The following is a 17488-nucleotide window of genomic DNA, read 5'->3' as shown; positions in this document are numbered from 1 at the left end:
CATAAAAGATATTATCTTTGATTTCTGATTAGAATTCAAACTCTTATTTATAGCTTCCTTTGAATTATTTCCTTGAATAATTTAATACCTGATTATAAATAAAAGCTTATCTTATATATAAATCATTTAACTACAATAAATTTAAGCTTTCTTTGTGAAAGAAGAAAAATAAATGAATTATATGCATTCGTGATTTATTGGTCACAATACGTGTACATGCATTAAAATTTGACGCGTCAATTACATATTTTTTAAATACATTACCAAAATGATAAATATCATAAAATTAGATATAACGCTAGCGTGATATCATTATTATAACATGTATTTTAATGGCGCTACTATCACAACATTGTCATTGCAAGTCTGTGTTAACAAATTTTTTCTTTTAGATAAGATCTTTCGCATTCTTTTCTAAAGTTATTCAAAATTAATTTAAACGCTACATTTTTTTAATTTCCCTAACAGCACAGATCTCCCAAATGAGACGCCCATGGAACGCTCGGGGGACGTCCCGTGGGACGTCCCCTGGATGAAGTGTGCTGTTAGGATTACTACCTAATTACACTTCAAAATGAAAATTCTTCTTAAATTACAAAAACAATTCTTTTTAAACTTTAATTGAAGAATTGATTTTTCAAATCAATCATTTTATTCATTCCATTTACCAAATTTTCTTTAATTGGAATCTGACGCTGTAGTAATCAGCTTAAATAATTTAATTCCATTTAACTATAAAATTAATTGACTAATTTTAATTTTTTTTTTTTTTTTTTAATTTAACATTGCATTTTTTAAACTTGCTTGCGAATATTTAATACATATACTTAAATGTTAGCGTATATTAAAATACATCGAATACAATAATAATAAACAAATATTTCGATTAAATATACGTGCACACAATACTTATATATACGTACACACGAAAAAAATTGTAATCTGTACCTATATTAATTCCTTCTCATGATAACTCAATCTTTTTACAAAATAGTAAATATCTCATAAATATAATTTATTAAATTTCGTTTGATCATGTTTCATAAAATGCATCTGTTATTTATTAATACTGAACCTGGATGACTTTTATTAAATCTGTAATAATTTTAACAGTTTAGAGATTAAATGGTGAACTTTATGAATCTCTTATACCGATTACTTTTAAATTTGCAAATTGAATTTGTAAATTATGAAGTTGAGTTGTGAAAGTTTTTTTTAGATTAAATACATATTAATAATTAATTAAATTTACATAGAAAATATATATGCAAAAATGTTAATCTTGAACAAATGGTGAGAAACTTGATTAAAATTAACTCGCGTAATCCATTTATTAGGAAAAGACAAGATTTCTAAAGAAAAGTATTTAGGGAATAAATGTAGAAATTTATGAATCTCTTACATCGATTACTTTTAAACTTGTGAATTAAATTTGAGATTTAAATTTGTAAGTTTTGAAGTTGTAAAAGTTTCAAGATTAAACATATATTAATAATTAATCAAATCTATGTGAGAAACAATATATATGCAAAATGTTAATCTTAAACAAATAGCAAGGAACTTGATTAAAAATAATCTTCGCGTAATCCGTTCATTAAGAAAAGAAGAGGTTTCTACAGAAAAGTATTTAAAATTAAATAGAGAGGAATTTATGAATTTTCTTATATCGAGTACTATTTGAATTTGTAAGTACTGAAGTTGAATTGTAAAACCGTTAAACATAAGTATATATTAATAATTAATCAAATCTACATGGGAAACTATATGTAAATGCAAAAAAAAGTTAATCTTAAACACACGGTGAGGAACTTGATTAAACTTAGCTCGTGTAATCTATTCATTAGGAAAAGACAAGATTTTTAAAAAAAAGTATGCGTATCATTTTTAAATTATACCCGCTTCTAATTGTAAAAATGCACTATACTTTTTAGTTTCCCGAGGCACGAGCTTATTATCTGTTTAATCTGTTCCGATGTGAAGCGGGAAAGTCTAAATTATAAATAGGAGAGTAAATTCTAAATTATAACTATTAATTTAGTAATATTGAAACTGATTAACTTCTGTTAAATCTGTGATAATTTTAATATTTAGAAATTGATAGAGAAAATTATGAACCTTGTATCGATAATGATTACTGTTTAAACTTGAGTTTTAAACGTTTAAGTTTAGTATTGAATATATTAATTATTGTACATACTCAATATTTCGTGCAAATTTAAAGTCTATGTCAATAGCCATTCCCTTGAAACACGAACAAACAAAATTGTATTCGACGGTTGAATCAACGTCTATTTGAAAACAGAGATACATAAATTACGTTTGTATACGTTTACATTACATTCATGTACAAAGACATATGTATTACCTTGCCCTGCTTTTAGTTTATCTTTGCGATGAAGCAGAAGCCACATAAATTTTTAAAATAGAATGAACAAAATAATTGTTTCAGAAAATCAATTCTTCAAAAAAAGTTTAAAAAGAATTGTCTGCGTGATTTAAGAAAAATTTTAACTTTAAAGTGTTAATTATTAGGAAATGTAGCGTTATGCAACTATTTTTTTCTTTATAGACAGAAGAGGCGCTGACAAAGGCGTTGGTTTGAATTACGCTACTTAGTTACACATCTACGAAGAAAGCGGGAGAATACGCCTTGGAAACTCCTCGAGAAAGCATTCTTCGCCCCGAACGACGAATAAGGCTTTCCATGGTGTATCGTTCCGCTTCTTTTCCCATACGGTTTATTATTTAATATAACGAAAGATCCCAGGAAAACTCTTTGCTTTGACAAAGAGCTGGGACTTCTGGATCCATGTTGTTCTCTTCGCAGATGAGACTCATAGCTCGCTGTCGTCCCTTGAGGTTCCACAGCACATAAGAATATTTCGTGCCAGATACTCTACGAGCATCCCTAAAATCACAAGTAAACATGTTGAATAAAAAATACAAAATTAATTGCTATACAGGAAAAACAAATGTATAGATTACATCTAATTAAAATTTGTCTTTCAATAAAATCTTCCATTTAATAAAACAAGTTAATAAAACAATCAATTCTAAACAGATGTAAAGATTAAATTGATAATTGTGGTAAATTGAAAAAAAAGGGAAGAATAAAAGAAAATAAGTCAAAAACTAGATTATTTACTATATACTTACACTTGAAACCAGTCGTAGTTTGTGATATACGTGTCATCTAAACAGAACTTTTCGTACAAATCTATTACGGAATAATTGATAAAAGATGAATCTCGTCTAGCCGGATCATACGCCAAAGATCTTATCCAATTGTTGAAAGAGAATAAAGCAAAACTTTGATTCCTGTAGGCGTAAATGCCGAGATTGGCCAAAGGTGGAAGAGTGCAGATGGTAATGGCCGTGTTTGAAAGATGGAACTTAGACCGGAGAACTTGCAAGAGTTCCGTCATATCATCTATCATCTCGTCGCAAGTGGCGTTCTGCAAAGTGAATCAAATGTTTTGTGAAAAATTGGGTTACACTGTACCTTATAATTTGTAAATAAATAATGAGTTTAAAATTCTAAATAAATAATGAGTTTAAAAGACTTTCTACACATTGAAACTTTTCATTTAATTTATTAATCTCGTACACTTCGAAACTAAGCCAAAGCCAAATTAACTTACGTTGTAAATATCAGCTGAGCCAAGCAGAATCACGACACGATTAGAGATGCTACTGACATTTCTCAAAGCCCGAGTACAGTCACTAATAGTCTGTCCAGAGACACACAAGCCACAATGCAATGCTAAGCTGTCTGTAAATTACAATAATGAATAAGCGAAAAATTCACTTTTAATTTAATTTGAAACGTATTCAATTTCTATTTTCATCTTTTTCTATTGCGTATTAATTTTGATAAAATAATAATAATTTAAATTAAATAAGAAATAATTATTTTGTTTAAGTAGTAAAGAATGAAAAATTATAACGCATAGATTTTAACACAAATAGGACTTGTTAAAAATTTTGTAAAAAAGCTAGTAAAGAATACTTTTCTTGTACCTTTATATCTCCAAATAGGGAGATGAAGATTTCGTATTGCAAGTTGTAGGAAAAAATCGTCTCCAATTAATTGTTGACCGTTTGCAACAGGTAAGTATATGCCATTCTAATAATATTAATATAAATTTATAAAACATTATTTTTATAAAACAATTAAGAATAATGCATCGTCAAGCAAGTTTTATACTAACATTATTTTTCACTTCATTTGTTTCTATTACTACCGGGTAGTGATTTTCTACTCCATTCCAAATTTCTCCTTTTTTATAAACGCCATCTAAGATAAATCGATTTATTTATAAAACAAAATTTTTTTTTCATGAAACACATTTACCCGGATGTCATTCCAAATAACTTTTATATTATATTCAAATTAAAATATAAAAGTTTAATTATAAAATACAGAATTAAACAAAAATATAAAATAAAAAATTGCTATAAATAGAAACTAACAAATCAAATAAAATCTTAAAATTATATAATCTAGAAATATTCTCAAGATCAAAAACTAAACATAAATTAAATTTCATAAAATATAAAATATTATCTCTGTCTACAGATTAAAATGAGCTGAAAATATTACTGTTTTGATATGAATTTGGATTACGATGATAAGGGTAATTTTGATTTCGTCTATTAGAGCGATTGTTATTCCAAACTAATCTGTTCCTTTCTCTCCGCCCGTCATTATTATATTTACAATTGTCATCATTTCGCATAAATTGTTTGTAATATTTGTCCTGAAATAAACTTATTATTACTTTATTTGTTCAATCTAATTATTACACAGAGTTTGTTTTAAAATACGTATTAAAAGAACATACTCGTGTCTTAGAATAATTATCTTTCTGCTTGCGTATAAGTTTGTCGATATGAGAGATTTTAGAATCGTTTATTGTAAATATCTCGTCACCAAAATTGTTCCAAGTTCTCTCCAAACCGTCTATATTTCGCAAAAACGCATTGAGACTCGAAAATCCCAATCTACGGTAAGGAATAGGTTCTCCGACGAGAGTTTGAAACTCATCTGTAAAAGCGGCATTCGCTCTTATTCTTAAATTTATAATATTGAACGGTATAAAATTCTAGATCAAAAGATTTCATCAAAAGAATCAAATAATATTTTATAAAAAGAAAATTTGTATTATAAAAGGATTTTCTCACTACATTAATTCTACATTTTATTTTGATGGCATTTAATTTTTATTTTAAATTAATATTAAGAAAAAGAAAATTTGTAAATTTATTTTGCAAAGCAATCTTATTTGAACAAATAACAGAAATTGATACTTGTGTCAGCTTAAGACGTTTAATTATAAATAATTATTTTAAATGTATGATTTAAGTTATTAATATCTCAAAATAACTAAAAATTTAAAAAGATATATCATTTAATAATTTTTATCTATTATACCGATATTTCGTAACATTGAAAAGAGTCTCTGTCATTCGCTTGTATCATATCTTGTAAATATATTTTGTAAAGTGAATATTAGTTAAATACAAAAAATAATAAGAACTCACCATTCAAATCAATAACTGGTACGCCGCCTTTCTTCGAAATTATGCATGATTTAATCAGTGCCACTGTTTCTTCCATTTTAAATAATTTTTAATAATTTAGTTAATATTCACACATAATTATTTAGAAAAATTTTTTAATTTACACCGAAAAACTTTCAAATTCTTTGTATAACGCGAGTGAATATGTACAATTGCAAATTTTCACTTGTATATGTCTGACGATATATGTCTGATAGGAGAATGTAATTTTAATAAAAGTTCTGCAGTCCTGCTGCTGTAGTATTAATTCAGACAAGACGGCGATGCTCACACTGATTCTCACTCGCGACTGTTACAGTGAAGAATGAGCGCCGATTCTTCACACGGCTATATAACCTACCCCCATTCATATACCCCCCCATTCCTAGCAATGTTCTGGAAAATTTCTTCAATTCATAAGCTTATCACGTGATATATTGTACGTAGGAAGAAAGTACTAACACAAGAAGAACGTAAACACACAACGTTCGAATGGCTATGAAACCTTCCGCTCTTACTGTCTGTTATGTATGATATTTGTAACGATGTTTTGGAAATCTCGAATACTTTAAATATTTAATTTATATTGAAATATTTCGAATATCTTTAATAAAATAACTTTGATATAATTACAATATTACAATATACATATGAAATATAGAAGCTACTTATTCTTAAATATTTTTATTTTTAAAAGTATTAAAGTTTGAAGAATTGAATAAATTACAATATTAATTTCTATATTAAAGAGTATTGATTTATAAATTATGTTACAAGCAGATGCTTAATGTATGGAATAATCAAATGATTTCACATTTCTAGTGTAGCATATTTTTCAATTGCAACGATTGTTTTAATTATTAGTTGTAACAATTGTTCTAATTATATATGTATATCTATATATACATATACATATGAAATATAGAAGCTATTTATTCTTAAATATTTTTATTTTCAAAAGTATTAAAGTTTGAAGAATTGAATAAATTTGTCTGTAATATGAGACTAATTCAAGTATGTATATTGTCACACTTGACACACACACATCCATACACACACACACATACACACAAATATGCACGTACGTATTTATCACGTACATACAATCAGAACTCTTGTTTCGGGAGATTGCGTGAGATGCCGATACTCACAAGGCCTTCAACCTCTCAACGAAGTTCTGTAGAGTTTTGACGGGTCAGTAACTCCGAAAATATTTATGTCGTCCCAAACTATTCTTACACCCGCGACATGGATATTTTTGGCTAATGTTGGGTAACTCTCGTATACGTTTTGTTGCTTTCCCCTTAATTACGACTATTCGCTTGAATCTAAAAATATTATTTTGTAAATCACAAAAATGTTTACGTGATCTATTTCGGCGTCGCTAATAAAGCTGTCAATCATGTAACATAATTCACAATAAATCGCAATATTGTCTTACATTTTTATTGACTTCCGAAATATTGAATGCAAAATGTCTCGTTTTCGTTGAAAATTATTTATTGTATCTTATTTATATTTGAGAAACCTCAGCACTTGTATTACTAAGTCCTTGAATAAGTAAGAAATCTTTAGAAAAAGTTTTCAAGAAGAAGTCTTTAGAAAAACATATTTTTAAAATAAGACATCTCTTTTTAAAGCTATTTCTCTAAAAAAAAGAATAGCTAATTTTGCGCTCATGTTTTTAAATGAAACAACGCAGTACAGAGAATTTATTCATGTAAAATTAGAAATACATAATTTTTTTAACTTAGATTACTCAAAACAATCATAATATGAATCATCAATTAATTTAATACGTTATATGTAAGTTAAATTTATATAAACAAATTACAAAATATTATTTTTTATAAAGAAATTATTTTTTTTTTACAATTTGTTCTTTTACATAGATAAATTTTTAATTTGAGAAAAAAGTTAATTTAATTTATTTCTTTATTTTATATAGAACAATTCTAAGTTTTACATAAAGAATATATCAATCTCTGAATTTATACATGCTAAGATAAATGAAGAAATTCAGATTTAATGCAGTGTTTATTCTTATCAAAGAGGAAAACTTAAAACGCCTATTATGTTTACATACTACTTTGCTCGACAATCTTTCGCAAACTGACGCTCCTCTATTCTTTTTGCAACAAGCCTTCCGATACATCGGTTCTTCTTTACTGTGGGTGGTGGTGGTGGAGTGCGCACTTGTTACGGAGGAACCCTCGAGATATCGAAGTTCCTGAGGAGTCTAAAGGGTCGCGCGCTGCAGGGGGTCAACAGATGTTGCGACGAAGTTGAGAGCTTCACGTGTCATTGTGTTGCAATATACGTTAGCTCAACTATCTGCATGTTTCGTGCGGTATTAGAATACTGCAGGCGCTATGTGGTGGATGGAGGAACTCTGTTTCGTAAGTCAAATAAACCATGAGAACAACGTTAAAATGATATTTGAGCTATAAAATGCAAATTCTTAATTTTGCTATCTATTGTTTCTTTTAATTTATTCAGGATTGAATAAGTTAATATATATTTTTTAAAATTAGAACAAGTGTTAACTGAATTTAATCTTAACGTAAGTTTTAGTTAGCTTTTTGTTCATGTAATTCTTAACATAACTAAATTAATTTTATAAATTAATTTTACATAACTACATTAATTTTAATTTACTTTAGTTAATTTAATTTAAGTTAATTTTGAGTTCATTTTAAGTTTATTTTTATATTAAAAGTTAATTTTGAGAAACATTATTCATATAAAATTAGAAATACATAATTAAAAATACTTTTTTAAGTTAGATTACTCAAAATAATCATAATATGAATCATTAATTAATTTAATACGTTATATGTAAATTAAATTTATATGAAATAAATAACAAAATATTATTTTTTTTATAATTTGTTTTTTTACATAGATAAATTTTTAATTTAAGAAAAAAGTTAGTAAATTAAAGTGTTTTGAAAATAATTAATTAAAATTAACAATTAAATAATTTAAAATGAATTAAGCTCAGTTAAAAGTTATTATCTTTTAATTTTATTATTTTATTTTAAACTTTCCAACTATTTAGTATACCCAACGTTGAATTTACTAAATAATAATTCGCTGAGAATCTTTTTACTTTGCATCTTAAATTTATATAGCAGAATTGTTAAATTTAATTATCTACATTTAACTGATGCCAAAACTGTTTTTATTAATTAAAAAAAAAGTAAAAATCAATTTTGTAAACTTTTTGCGCTAAACTTTACTCCTCTTTTTCAGCAAAATTATCCGTTAATATAAATTGGCAACGTAATTAAAAATACATAATGTACTTTTTGTTCTAAAATTCATGGATTTTAAAGATTCGGTTACAAGAAGTCTTTTAATTCATTGCCGGTTCTCGAATTGCCCGAGATTCATGTCTACTAGTGGAGATGCAACAGATATAATTCCCCGGAGAAGAACCCAGATTGTAAATGCATGGCAGAATTCCCTTAAGCCAGATATCCCGTCGGCAGCGCGCGGTTCCATTCAATGGATTAAATAAGTAATTACAACGTTCGCTATTGTGCATTACGGAAGCGGACGTGAACCGCGGACGAGAGACACGTCGCTCGCGCGAAACAAACGTCGGTCGTGTCTCGATGCTTTACGAGGGTGAGCATCTGGAAAACGCTTTCCGGCGTATTAAACCCATGACGAAAGCTTCCGCGCGTGATTACTTGGCCAGACAGGGAACACGAGGGAGGCCGGGGGGAGCGCTTTGAAATTCGACTCGGATCTGCGCCGGGAGATGTATGCGCGTTAAAGAAACAACCGTGCGAACAAACAGCCCATGAACAACCGGCCGAGCCTGGCCTGGCGATGCCCGGCGATACTGCATGACAAATGACCAATGTAAAGGAAGATAATCCCAAATTTGCTGGAAATTTCATTTACGTGAGTGATTAAATGTCGCACATGCATGGTCCATAATCTCTTCTAATCTATTTAAATAATAAATTGCTCGTTCCTGTATCCGTAACGCGTTTATAGCCAATTGATCTATATTTTGTTCCAATTTAATTATAAGCATTATATTCTCGATATTTTTTTTCTGCTTATGCTTCCAAAACTTTTTTCTTCTTTCTCATTCTCGAGGCCATACATCTGTCTCGACTTAAGCGTAAAAATCCAACGATCATTAAGTTATCGGAAGGAAAAGCTCTTTAAAAGTTCATATTTTAGAATAGAATATAGTCTGATAATACCGTCTCAAAGCTAACATAATTAATGATTGTATAATAAGTTTCTCTAAATCCCGGTCTACGATAGATGTAATAAGTCTTGAGCTATAAAAAAATTGGCCAATCACAATTGAATGTGAGAAAAATAACTTAACGACTATGATTGGTCAATTTTTTAAGGCTCAAGTCTTATTATACGTGTTATAGACTGGGATTAATGCATTGATTTTAAAGGAAAAAGATGTCATTTAAATGACATCTAAACGAATTTTATAAGAATACCAAATCTAATCCTACACTGACAAAAAAATTTGTTTAAACGAAAAAAAAATGCATGTTCTTAAAACAGTATATTTTGATGCTTTTGTTTGTTTTGTTTACATAGAAATATTTACTTTTAAATAAATGGATACATTACCTTAAGTATATAATTTTGTATTTGTACAATTTTACATTTAAATAATGATTTTATAGATAAAATAATAAATTAATAATATTATTAAATATTATTATTATTATTATTATTATTATTATTATTATTTAATATTATTAAACTTAACAAAATCGTTTTTTTTTTAGATTAAGAAATTATCTTGAATATAAAAATAGTTTAACAGTAAATATTTTTTAGAACTGCATGAAAAGAATACTCGAATAAAAATCATTTCATTTTATTTACATAAATATTTCAATTAAGAAATTATTAATTTGACTGCAAGTATAAATAAGCACTTAGGACCCATCGGGTAAATAATTCTTTTGTTGTAAGATTTTTTTACTCTCACTGTAAATCGATAAGTAGATATAAAAAATTCTTTTAGAAAACATTTTAGAGAGTGACAAACTTTTTTATCATTTTTGAGAACTTTTACGAAATCTGTAGAAAGTGATTTTATAACGAATGCTTTCTCTCACTGAAAATACTGTTGTATCTTCAATACGTGAATCGCGGTTATACGTTCGTCGAAGCGTAATCTCTGTAGAGAAAGCTAATTGATATGTGCATCAGTTAGTTGAAAGGCTGCCACCAGTCTCTGTGAGAAGAAAGTACAGAAGCTGCAGCGTCAAAAACACCCTTTCATCTCCATTGTATTCATCTTTGCGTTTCTTTTGTACGTGCGCGTCTTTCAATGAGGCTGCGAAAGCTCGGAATAATGATGCGCGCAGTCTCGTGTGAACTGCGAGCTGTGCGCTTCACACTTTTAAGGAAGACATGCCATTATAGGATCCTTCAGAAGCGCCGATCTCGGATGATCTATCGATGGCACAACGTCGGCAATATATGAGAGTGCTTTACGGGATATGGGAAAATCCGGAAAAAAGAGAGAGAGAGAGAGGAATCCCCATAAGAATCTCCAATTCTAAATTTGCCGTTAATAGCGCGGCGTGACGAATTGGGCGCAGATGTATTCGACGTGCCTCGTGGGACGTGCTCTGTTTTGAAAACGTGCCGATACTCCAGCGAAGCCCGACGATACCGACGAGCTTTCGGATTTACTCTCTGTAGGATATGTCCAATCTCTCTCTTTCTCTCTCTGCGATCCCTCCACTTCGATTTCCTGTGTCACGCGCTTCTCCGTCCTCCGTTGCGCGTCTCATAAATCGCCGGCAATTTCAGCTGTCCTCGGTGACACGACGCCAAAGGACGCGCCGTATTTAAGGATCGCTTAACGAAAGTAGCAGCGTACGTAAAAGCAGATTTACTTCTCGATGCGATATAAGATGTAGCCCGTAGTTCATACAATTAATTGCGAATTTCTCTCTACTACGAATTATTGACTATAGAGACGAAAAGAAAAAAAAACTTGCTTTGTCATATAAATTAAATGACGGATAAGTTTACGGATATTTTATTCTCGAAGATACAGACAGAAATCAACATTGCCGTAATATATTTACCTATATTTCTTTACGTAATAATGTCGCGTTTAACAAAATCAGCACCACTGAATAAACGTAGCCACTGATTATTTATTTATCTACAGTGATTTATAGAAGATCGGAGGTTCGTTCGCGTCGACTGGAAATTTATACATACCAAGAATTTACAACTGCTCAACTAAGAAAATATCTACCGATGCAGCTTTCCGCGGCGGCGCCCAAGAAAAAAGAGTGAGGTTTTTTTTCTTTTTACGACACTCGAGGTCCTCGAGATTTCCGTTTAGGTAAGAATACGGAGGAAATGACACTTGGAGTGGATGGCGCGACAGCTGACATTTTATTTCGTTTTTCTCGAATCGTGGATTCCAAAGTGGCGTCCTATCGTAAAAATGTAGGCGTAGTTATCGATAGTCGTTCCAACAAGCTGCTTGGCGCCTTACCGACGCATTTTAAACCATTTTAACGGTATATGCGATACATGAAGTGAGATGTTCGTCACCTCCGTGAAATATCGATCGCAGGGGATCATTGGAATTTGATCCGAGTGAGAATCGGCCAGGGGTGAGCACTTAGATTATTCGGAAACGCGTGCTAAACATTTGCGAACGCCTATTAATTCATTAATCACGTATGACGATCACGTAACGGTTGAGACGTGGCGTTAAAATATGTGGTACTTAATAACGCGAGTGATGGTTGGCCGACTGATTAATCACCCACTGTCTGATAAATGACTCTCGGCCGCTATCTGACGTAAGCCCGTTAAAGAGAATACGAAAGATGCGCACCGAAAATCCGATGCGAGCGCGCCGACGCGCGTCGAAAATTGAGTAGGGAAGAAATTACGCTTTCCTGTTACTGTGTTTCTCTTTATTGCTTCATAATTTCACATATTTACACCATCGCGGTATCGACGAAGCTCTCATACGTTCACTACGTGATCGATACGTTCGCTCGCAGGCACGTGAAGAATTCGGCGATTCGTTTCGAGGAAATTGAGCATACCGGGGAGACAAATATCTCGCGTGAAACTTTCGTAAGACAGAAGGGCTTTTCGTCACATCAGGAACTAGTTTCGAAATGCAAAACGATGCAAATGCGGAAGGATAATTTTTAATACGTAATTGAAAAGAGGAAAAGCTCTATGTAAACAATGCGTAACGATTACAAAGAGCAAAAAGCAAAAGGGAAACATTTGCTACTTCTGGCAACGAGTACGGGACATTTCATTCGCTTGCTGTCTGCGGAGAAAGCATGAAAAGTGAAGGAAATACAGAAGCGCGAAAAATAGTTTTTCGGCACTCCCGTCGTTTTGCATTTTACACTTGTATTTGATAAATGAGTATATCGCTAGAAAGTGGAAACAAATCCTTTAGAAAGTCACATTAAAAGCATTAATAGGATCGCTCACTTCGTAAATATTTAAAGTTAAAATAATCGTAGAAAAAGTCGCAACAATTTAAGTAAGAAAATTTTTACCCTGCTATAAATTTTTGTCTCCGCCACACTTTACTACGGCATTTCGAGTTACGCGCAGAGTGGCGGCTGAGATTATCTTTTATGATATTTTTCCTTTGGTATACGCATAGATAAAATATTTGACTGTTCCACGGTGCTTCCGATATCCCGCATAGATTTATCGGTAACAATCGGAAATCTATACTATGTTTGCGTGCTTTCACCGGACGTCCGGGATTTATTAATCGCTCGCAATACTTATAATTCTCCTTTCGATCGCTTGAAAAATCGTGCGCCAGTCCGTTCGGCTTGCCGATTAAAGTTTATACGGTGTTCCAAAAATCGCGTACCTCCTTTCTAAGGATTTTTTTCAAGTTTAGAAACACGCACGGTCTTTTCTCTCTCTCTCTCTCTCTCTCTCTCTCTTTAATTATATTGTTAACTGTTATCGACGAGCCAATAACGATATCAAGTCTATTCATAAGCGTATCATTGAAATTACGCCTTTAGCGATTTTTGGAACACCATGCGCAATATGGTAGGATTATTTTGAGGAGTGGCGATCGGATCTTCGATCGTGTACGCGCATTCACTTGAAATATCGAATGACATACGATTGCCACCGTAATAGCTAAGGAAAGAGACCGATCCGAAGGGATTGAGTCTCGGTACCGTACAACTTCAGCGATGCGACGAATAATGACTTTCGGACGACGATTGTAACGGCCCGTTGATGCTTTGCACGATCATGCTGAGGCAGTCCAAGCTGCTTCCATTATTTTGCGAAGACAACGCCTCGACTTGCTCGAAACCTGGAACACAAGAGTACGAGCCTGTTATTTGCCTGTTGTCACACGATGCTGGAAATTTTGAAAAAGTTAACTGAAATTTTAGAAAAGACATAATTAATGCAACAATCAAATAATAATCTAACACTCTCGAAAATTCTAATAATTTGATAAGATAAATAGGCAGTTAAAAAGTCATGTAACGAGTGGGCAGTTCAAATTAAATTTAGAAATATGATCTTTTAATTCCTAATCATATAATGTTTCGAGTCAAATTTTCGCCATCGTCAGTATCCTAATAATAAAATTTCGATTTCATCTGTCGGATTAATCTCGTTCCGAGGAAACCAATTCTAACAGTCTTAATAAAAAAGATGATTATACAGTTCCACTGCTGAATGGAGTAGAAGATTGCCTTTAATTAAAATTTAATGTTAACAAATAAATTCTTTTTATAAAAACGAAGCAAAGTGTGAGAACAATTTATCATGTTGCCACCAAAGTCACATTTTACAACGCAATAATAATGTCATAAGAAATTATGGTTCAATATTGAAATATAGCATTGTATATAAATTCAGATTAAAGGTTAAAGAATAAAATAGAGTACAATGAATAAATAGTTAAATGATATTCAGTAAAATTACGAGAATTTAAGTTAAAACATTTATATGGTTATAAATTAAAGGATTATATTCCTCAAATGAATTTAAATTACGCTCTTATTGCTCTCAACTCCCGTTTATCTCTTCAAATAAATTAAATTCTTAAATTTAATAGTTCAAGTTTTTGAATTTTAATTTGCGACGCAAATTTAAATAAATGGAAACGTTTTGTTTTAACATACTATTAATTTGCACAAGAATTTTTGTTGAATTTTTTTTAAGTATGACGTAAGGACAGAAATTTTTAATAATTAACTAAAAACTTTACAAATTGTTAAAATATTTTATAAACACAAAATAAAATAAAATATTGTTTAATCTGAAAAAATTATGAATCAATATCGTTACAAAGTTATTGTACATAGTCTCATATAACGTATAAAATTTAACATTTGTTTCGTAGCATATCAGAATCGACTGTTTCTGCATCAAATACGAAATGAATAGAAAGTCTTTTTTTTTATAAAATTAATCGCGCAAATCTGCGTTAATCGTTTAGATTAAAATTCGACCACCATGCGTCGCCTTCATTTAATCCCGTTTTGCTGTACGCAGCATCCCAGAATACTCCTTTTCTAACAAGTCGAAATTCTCAATGCAAGACTCAGACTTCATTTTCACGCCGCGTTTAGTGCAAAAAGATCATCGCAATTCCACGAGCGAAATCTTGCAAACACGAGAGCAACGTGCACACTGTGTGCGAAGTACAAACTACGTTTAAGCGACTTTAGGTGCTCTTTGACCGTCCTCCGCCTCTCCCGTTACAGTGTATATCTAGATACGGATGAATTGCGAGCGCGCTACCCGAACGGGAGTAGTCAGGGTCTCGACTTCTTCTTTCCACTTTTCGTTGTCCTTCACCGCGGAGAAAGCATTTGCATAAGTTATGTACTGCGACGTTAAAGGCTTTGAAGCCGTTATTCTTGGCACCGGTGCACACTTCCGTCTTTCTGTATTAAATTCGACTCGTGTTTTTTCGCCTTCGTGGAAAGGTAGATGTATACGCAATTTGTGTAATTTACGTAGCACCAAGAGAAAACGTTGAACAAAAAGTAATCGTTCCTAGAGGCAATATACCTATTTAGCTAAAACATATTTTAAATTAGTCTTTATTTATTTGTGTAATATTTTTACATTACATTTGTTAATTATCTTTAAATAAAAGTAATAAAATAATAAAATGGAAATTGTAAAATTCACAAATTTATTAAGCATCAAGATGATCCGTTTTGACTGAAAACTCTGCACTTACATTTGAAATTTTCATCGATTTTCGCTTACTATTGTTTAAAAAAAAATAAAAGCTACAATTATTTAAAACTAAATTTAACATATACATCTACATATATGTGTGTGTGTATATATATATGTAACATAAAAATTAAAAGAAATTAATCATTTACAAGGAAACAAGTTATTTTAAATGAAATATTCAAATATTTAGATACGCAAACATTTAACTCTCTCTATGATTATAATGTAAATACGAGCTCTCGCCACAGATCATCGAATGCGTTGATGACTAATTAGCTGCCCACACTCACCAGCATTTCGGACGTGTCGCTGGCACGAAAGTACGGATAAAGATATATCTGCTAAGAGCGCAACCAAGAAAACGGGCAGCACAGAACTAATAATATTAGTTGGAACGACGAATGCGCCGACATGCGTCGATGAATATGAAAAGAAGACGAGTAACTCAATCTTCTCTTCTTCTATTATAACTTTTTATCCACCCTCTGTGGTGAGGACGATAGTAATTACTTCTCAATTTTACAATTTATGAATTATTTATCGAATCAATGTTTGCTCAACAAGAATATTGAAAACCAATAAATCTTAAATAACAAGCTGTTAATAAGCAATTTTTCATAAAGCAATTTTCGCGAAAGTCGACGGAGAGATTTTTATTGAATTCCACGTAGACGTCATTTTAATTGAAACTTATAATTAGTTACTAACGCGTTTAGCTCTGAAAATAAAAAAAGTTACAAAGAAAAAAGTGTGATCTAATCAACTTTCGTTAAAGAAAAATTGATTTCGCATTAAAAGAAAAAAAGGGATCGCGTAAATGAGTTACTTATTCAAACCTTACATATATAATTACACAGAGCTAATATAAATACGTATATAATATATGTACGTCATCACCAGCGCCTAATTTCTCATAAATATTGCGAAAACTCTGACTGTTGGCGCTTTCAATCTCCATAAAATTAAAAACAAGGTAGATTCGAGAAGGTCCATAAATATTCATGGTCCTTAGATACTAAGATAATGAGAAAATGCAAAGATTTTGTATAGCTGCCGCTTAGCTCTCGCCGTATCTGATGATACGGAAATGACGGATATCATAGTAAGAGTGACAATTAAAAAAAAAACTAATTTAACAGAAAAAAGTTTTTTGAAGTTTAGACTTTGTATACGTCAACTGTATTTAATTCAGACAAACGTGTGTCCTTGTCCTAGTAAGAATTTTGATTTGCCGCATCCAATGATCCTTAATTCGATCATAAACGGAAATCTCTTTACGTCACATGGAACACGTCGGCGACACGTTGAAATTTGAACATTAACGAGACTAATTACGATATAATTTTGTATTTACAAATAAATTTTGTCAGTGTATATTATTTTATGCAAGTATTGACCTCTTTGCTTGATCGCGCACACTTTAAACGCTCGAAGAGAGTCTTTTGTGTATTTCCGCCATTCTTTATAGATTGTCTCGAGACAAGAGAGTTCCGAAAGTCAACGCAGAAATATCCCGCAACAAACGTTAATCACGATTGAAATGATTGTCTGGCAAGGCACGGACGTTGGAGAGTACGCCGAATATTTATTTATAAATCACAGGACGTATGATACCCGCGCTGTCATACTCCTGCGGATGATATATCGTCCGGATTGCTTGCCAGATTCGTTCGGTATA

At 31.2% G+C, this 17488-nt stretch overlaps 2 protein-coding genes across 2 annotated transcripts in view; both read right to left on the bottom strand.

Annotated features, from left to right (window-relative positions):
* Positions 1 to 177: 177 nt before the first annotated feature.
* LOC105200173 lies at positions 178 to 5924 on the bottom strand. Its single transcript, XM_011167600.3, has 8 exons — positions 5545 to 5924; positions 4845 to 5047; positions 4604 to 4760; positions 4212 to 4297; positions 4021 to 4126; positions 3642 to 3772; positions 3157 to 3455; positions 178 to 2908 (listed from the first exon to the last, which is right to left on the bottom strand). The coding sequence occupies exons 1-8, from the start codon at positions 5618 to 5620 to the stop codon at positions 2746 to 2748; spliced, it is 1221 nt and encodes a 406-aa protein (XP_011165902.2). The 5' UTR covers positions 5621 to 5924; the 3' UTR covers positions 178 to 2745.
* Positions 5925 to 12498: 6574 nt separating this feature from the next.
* Positions 12499 to 17488, bottom strand: part of LOC105193964 (transcription factor SUM-1) — a 117975-nt gene continuing 112985 nt past the window's right edge. Inside the window, exon 5 of the mRNA XM_039451453.1 lies at positions 12499 to 13915. Coding sequence (XP_039307387.1) covers positions 13785 to 13915 — 131 coding nt within the window. The 3' untranslated portion in view covers positions 12499 to 13784. The remainder of the gene's footprint in view (positions 13916 to 17488) is intronic.

This window comes from Solenopsis invicta, chromosome 7 (assembly GCF_016802725.1).
Source record: "Solenopsis invicta isolate M01_SB chromosome 7, UNIL_Sinv_3.0, whole genome shotgun sequence".
Taxonomy (NCBI): Eukaryota; Metazoa; Arthropoda; class Insecta; order Hymenoptera; family Formicidae; genus Solenopsis; species Solenopsis invicta.
The sequence above is the reverse complement of the archived record's forward strand: the minus strand, read 5'-3'. Positions and strand labels throughout refer to the sequence as shown.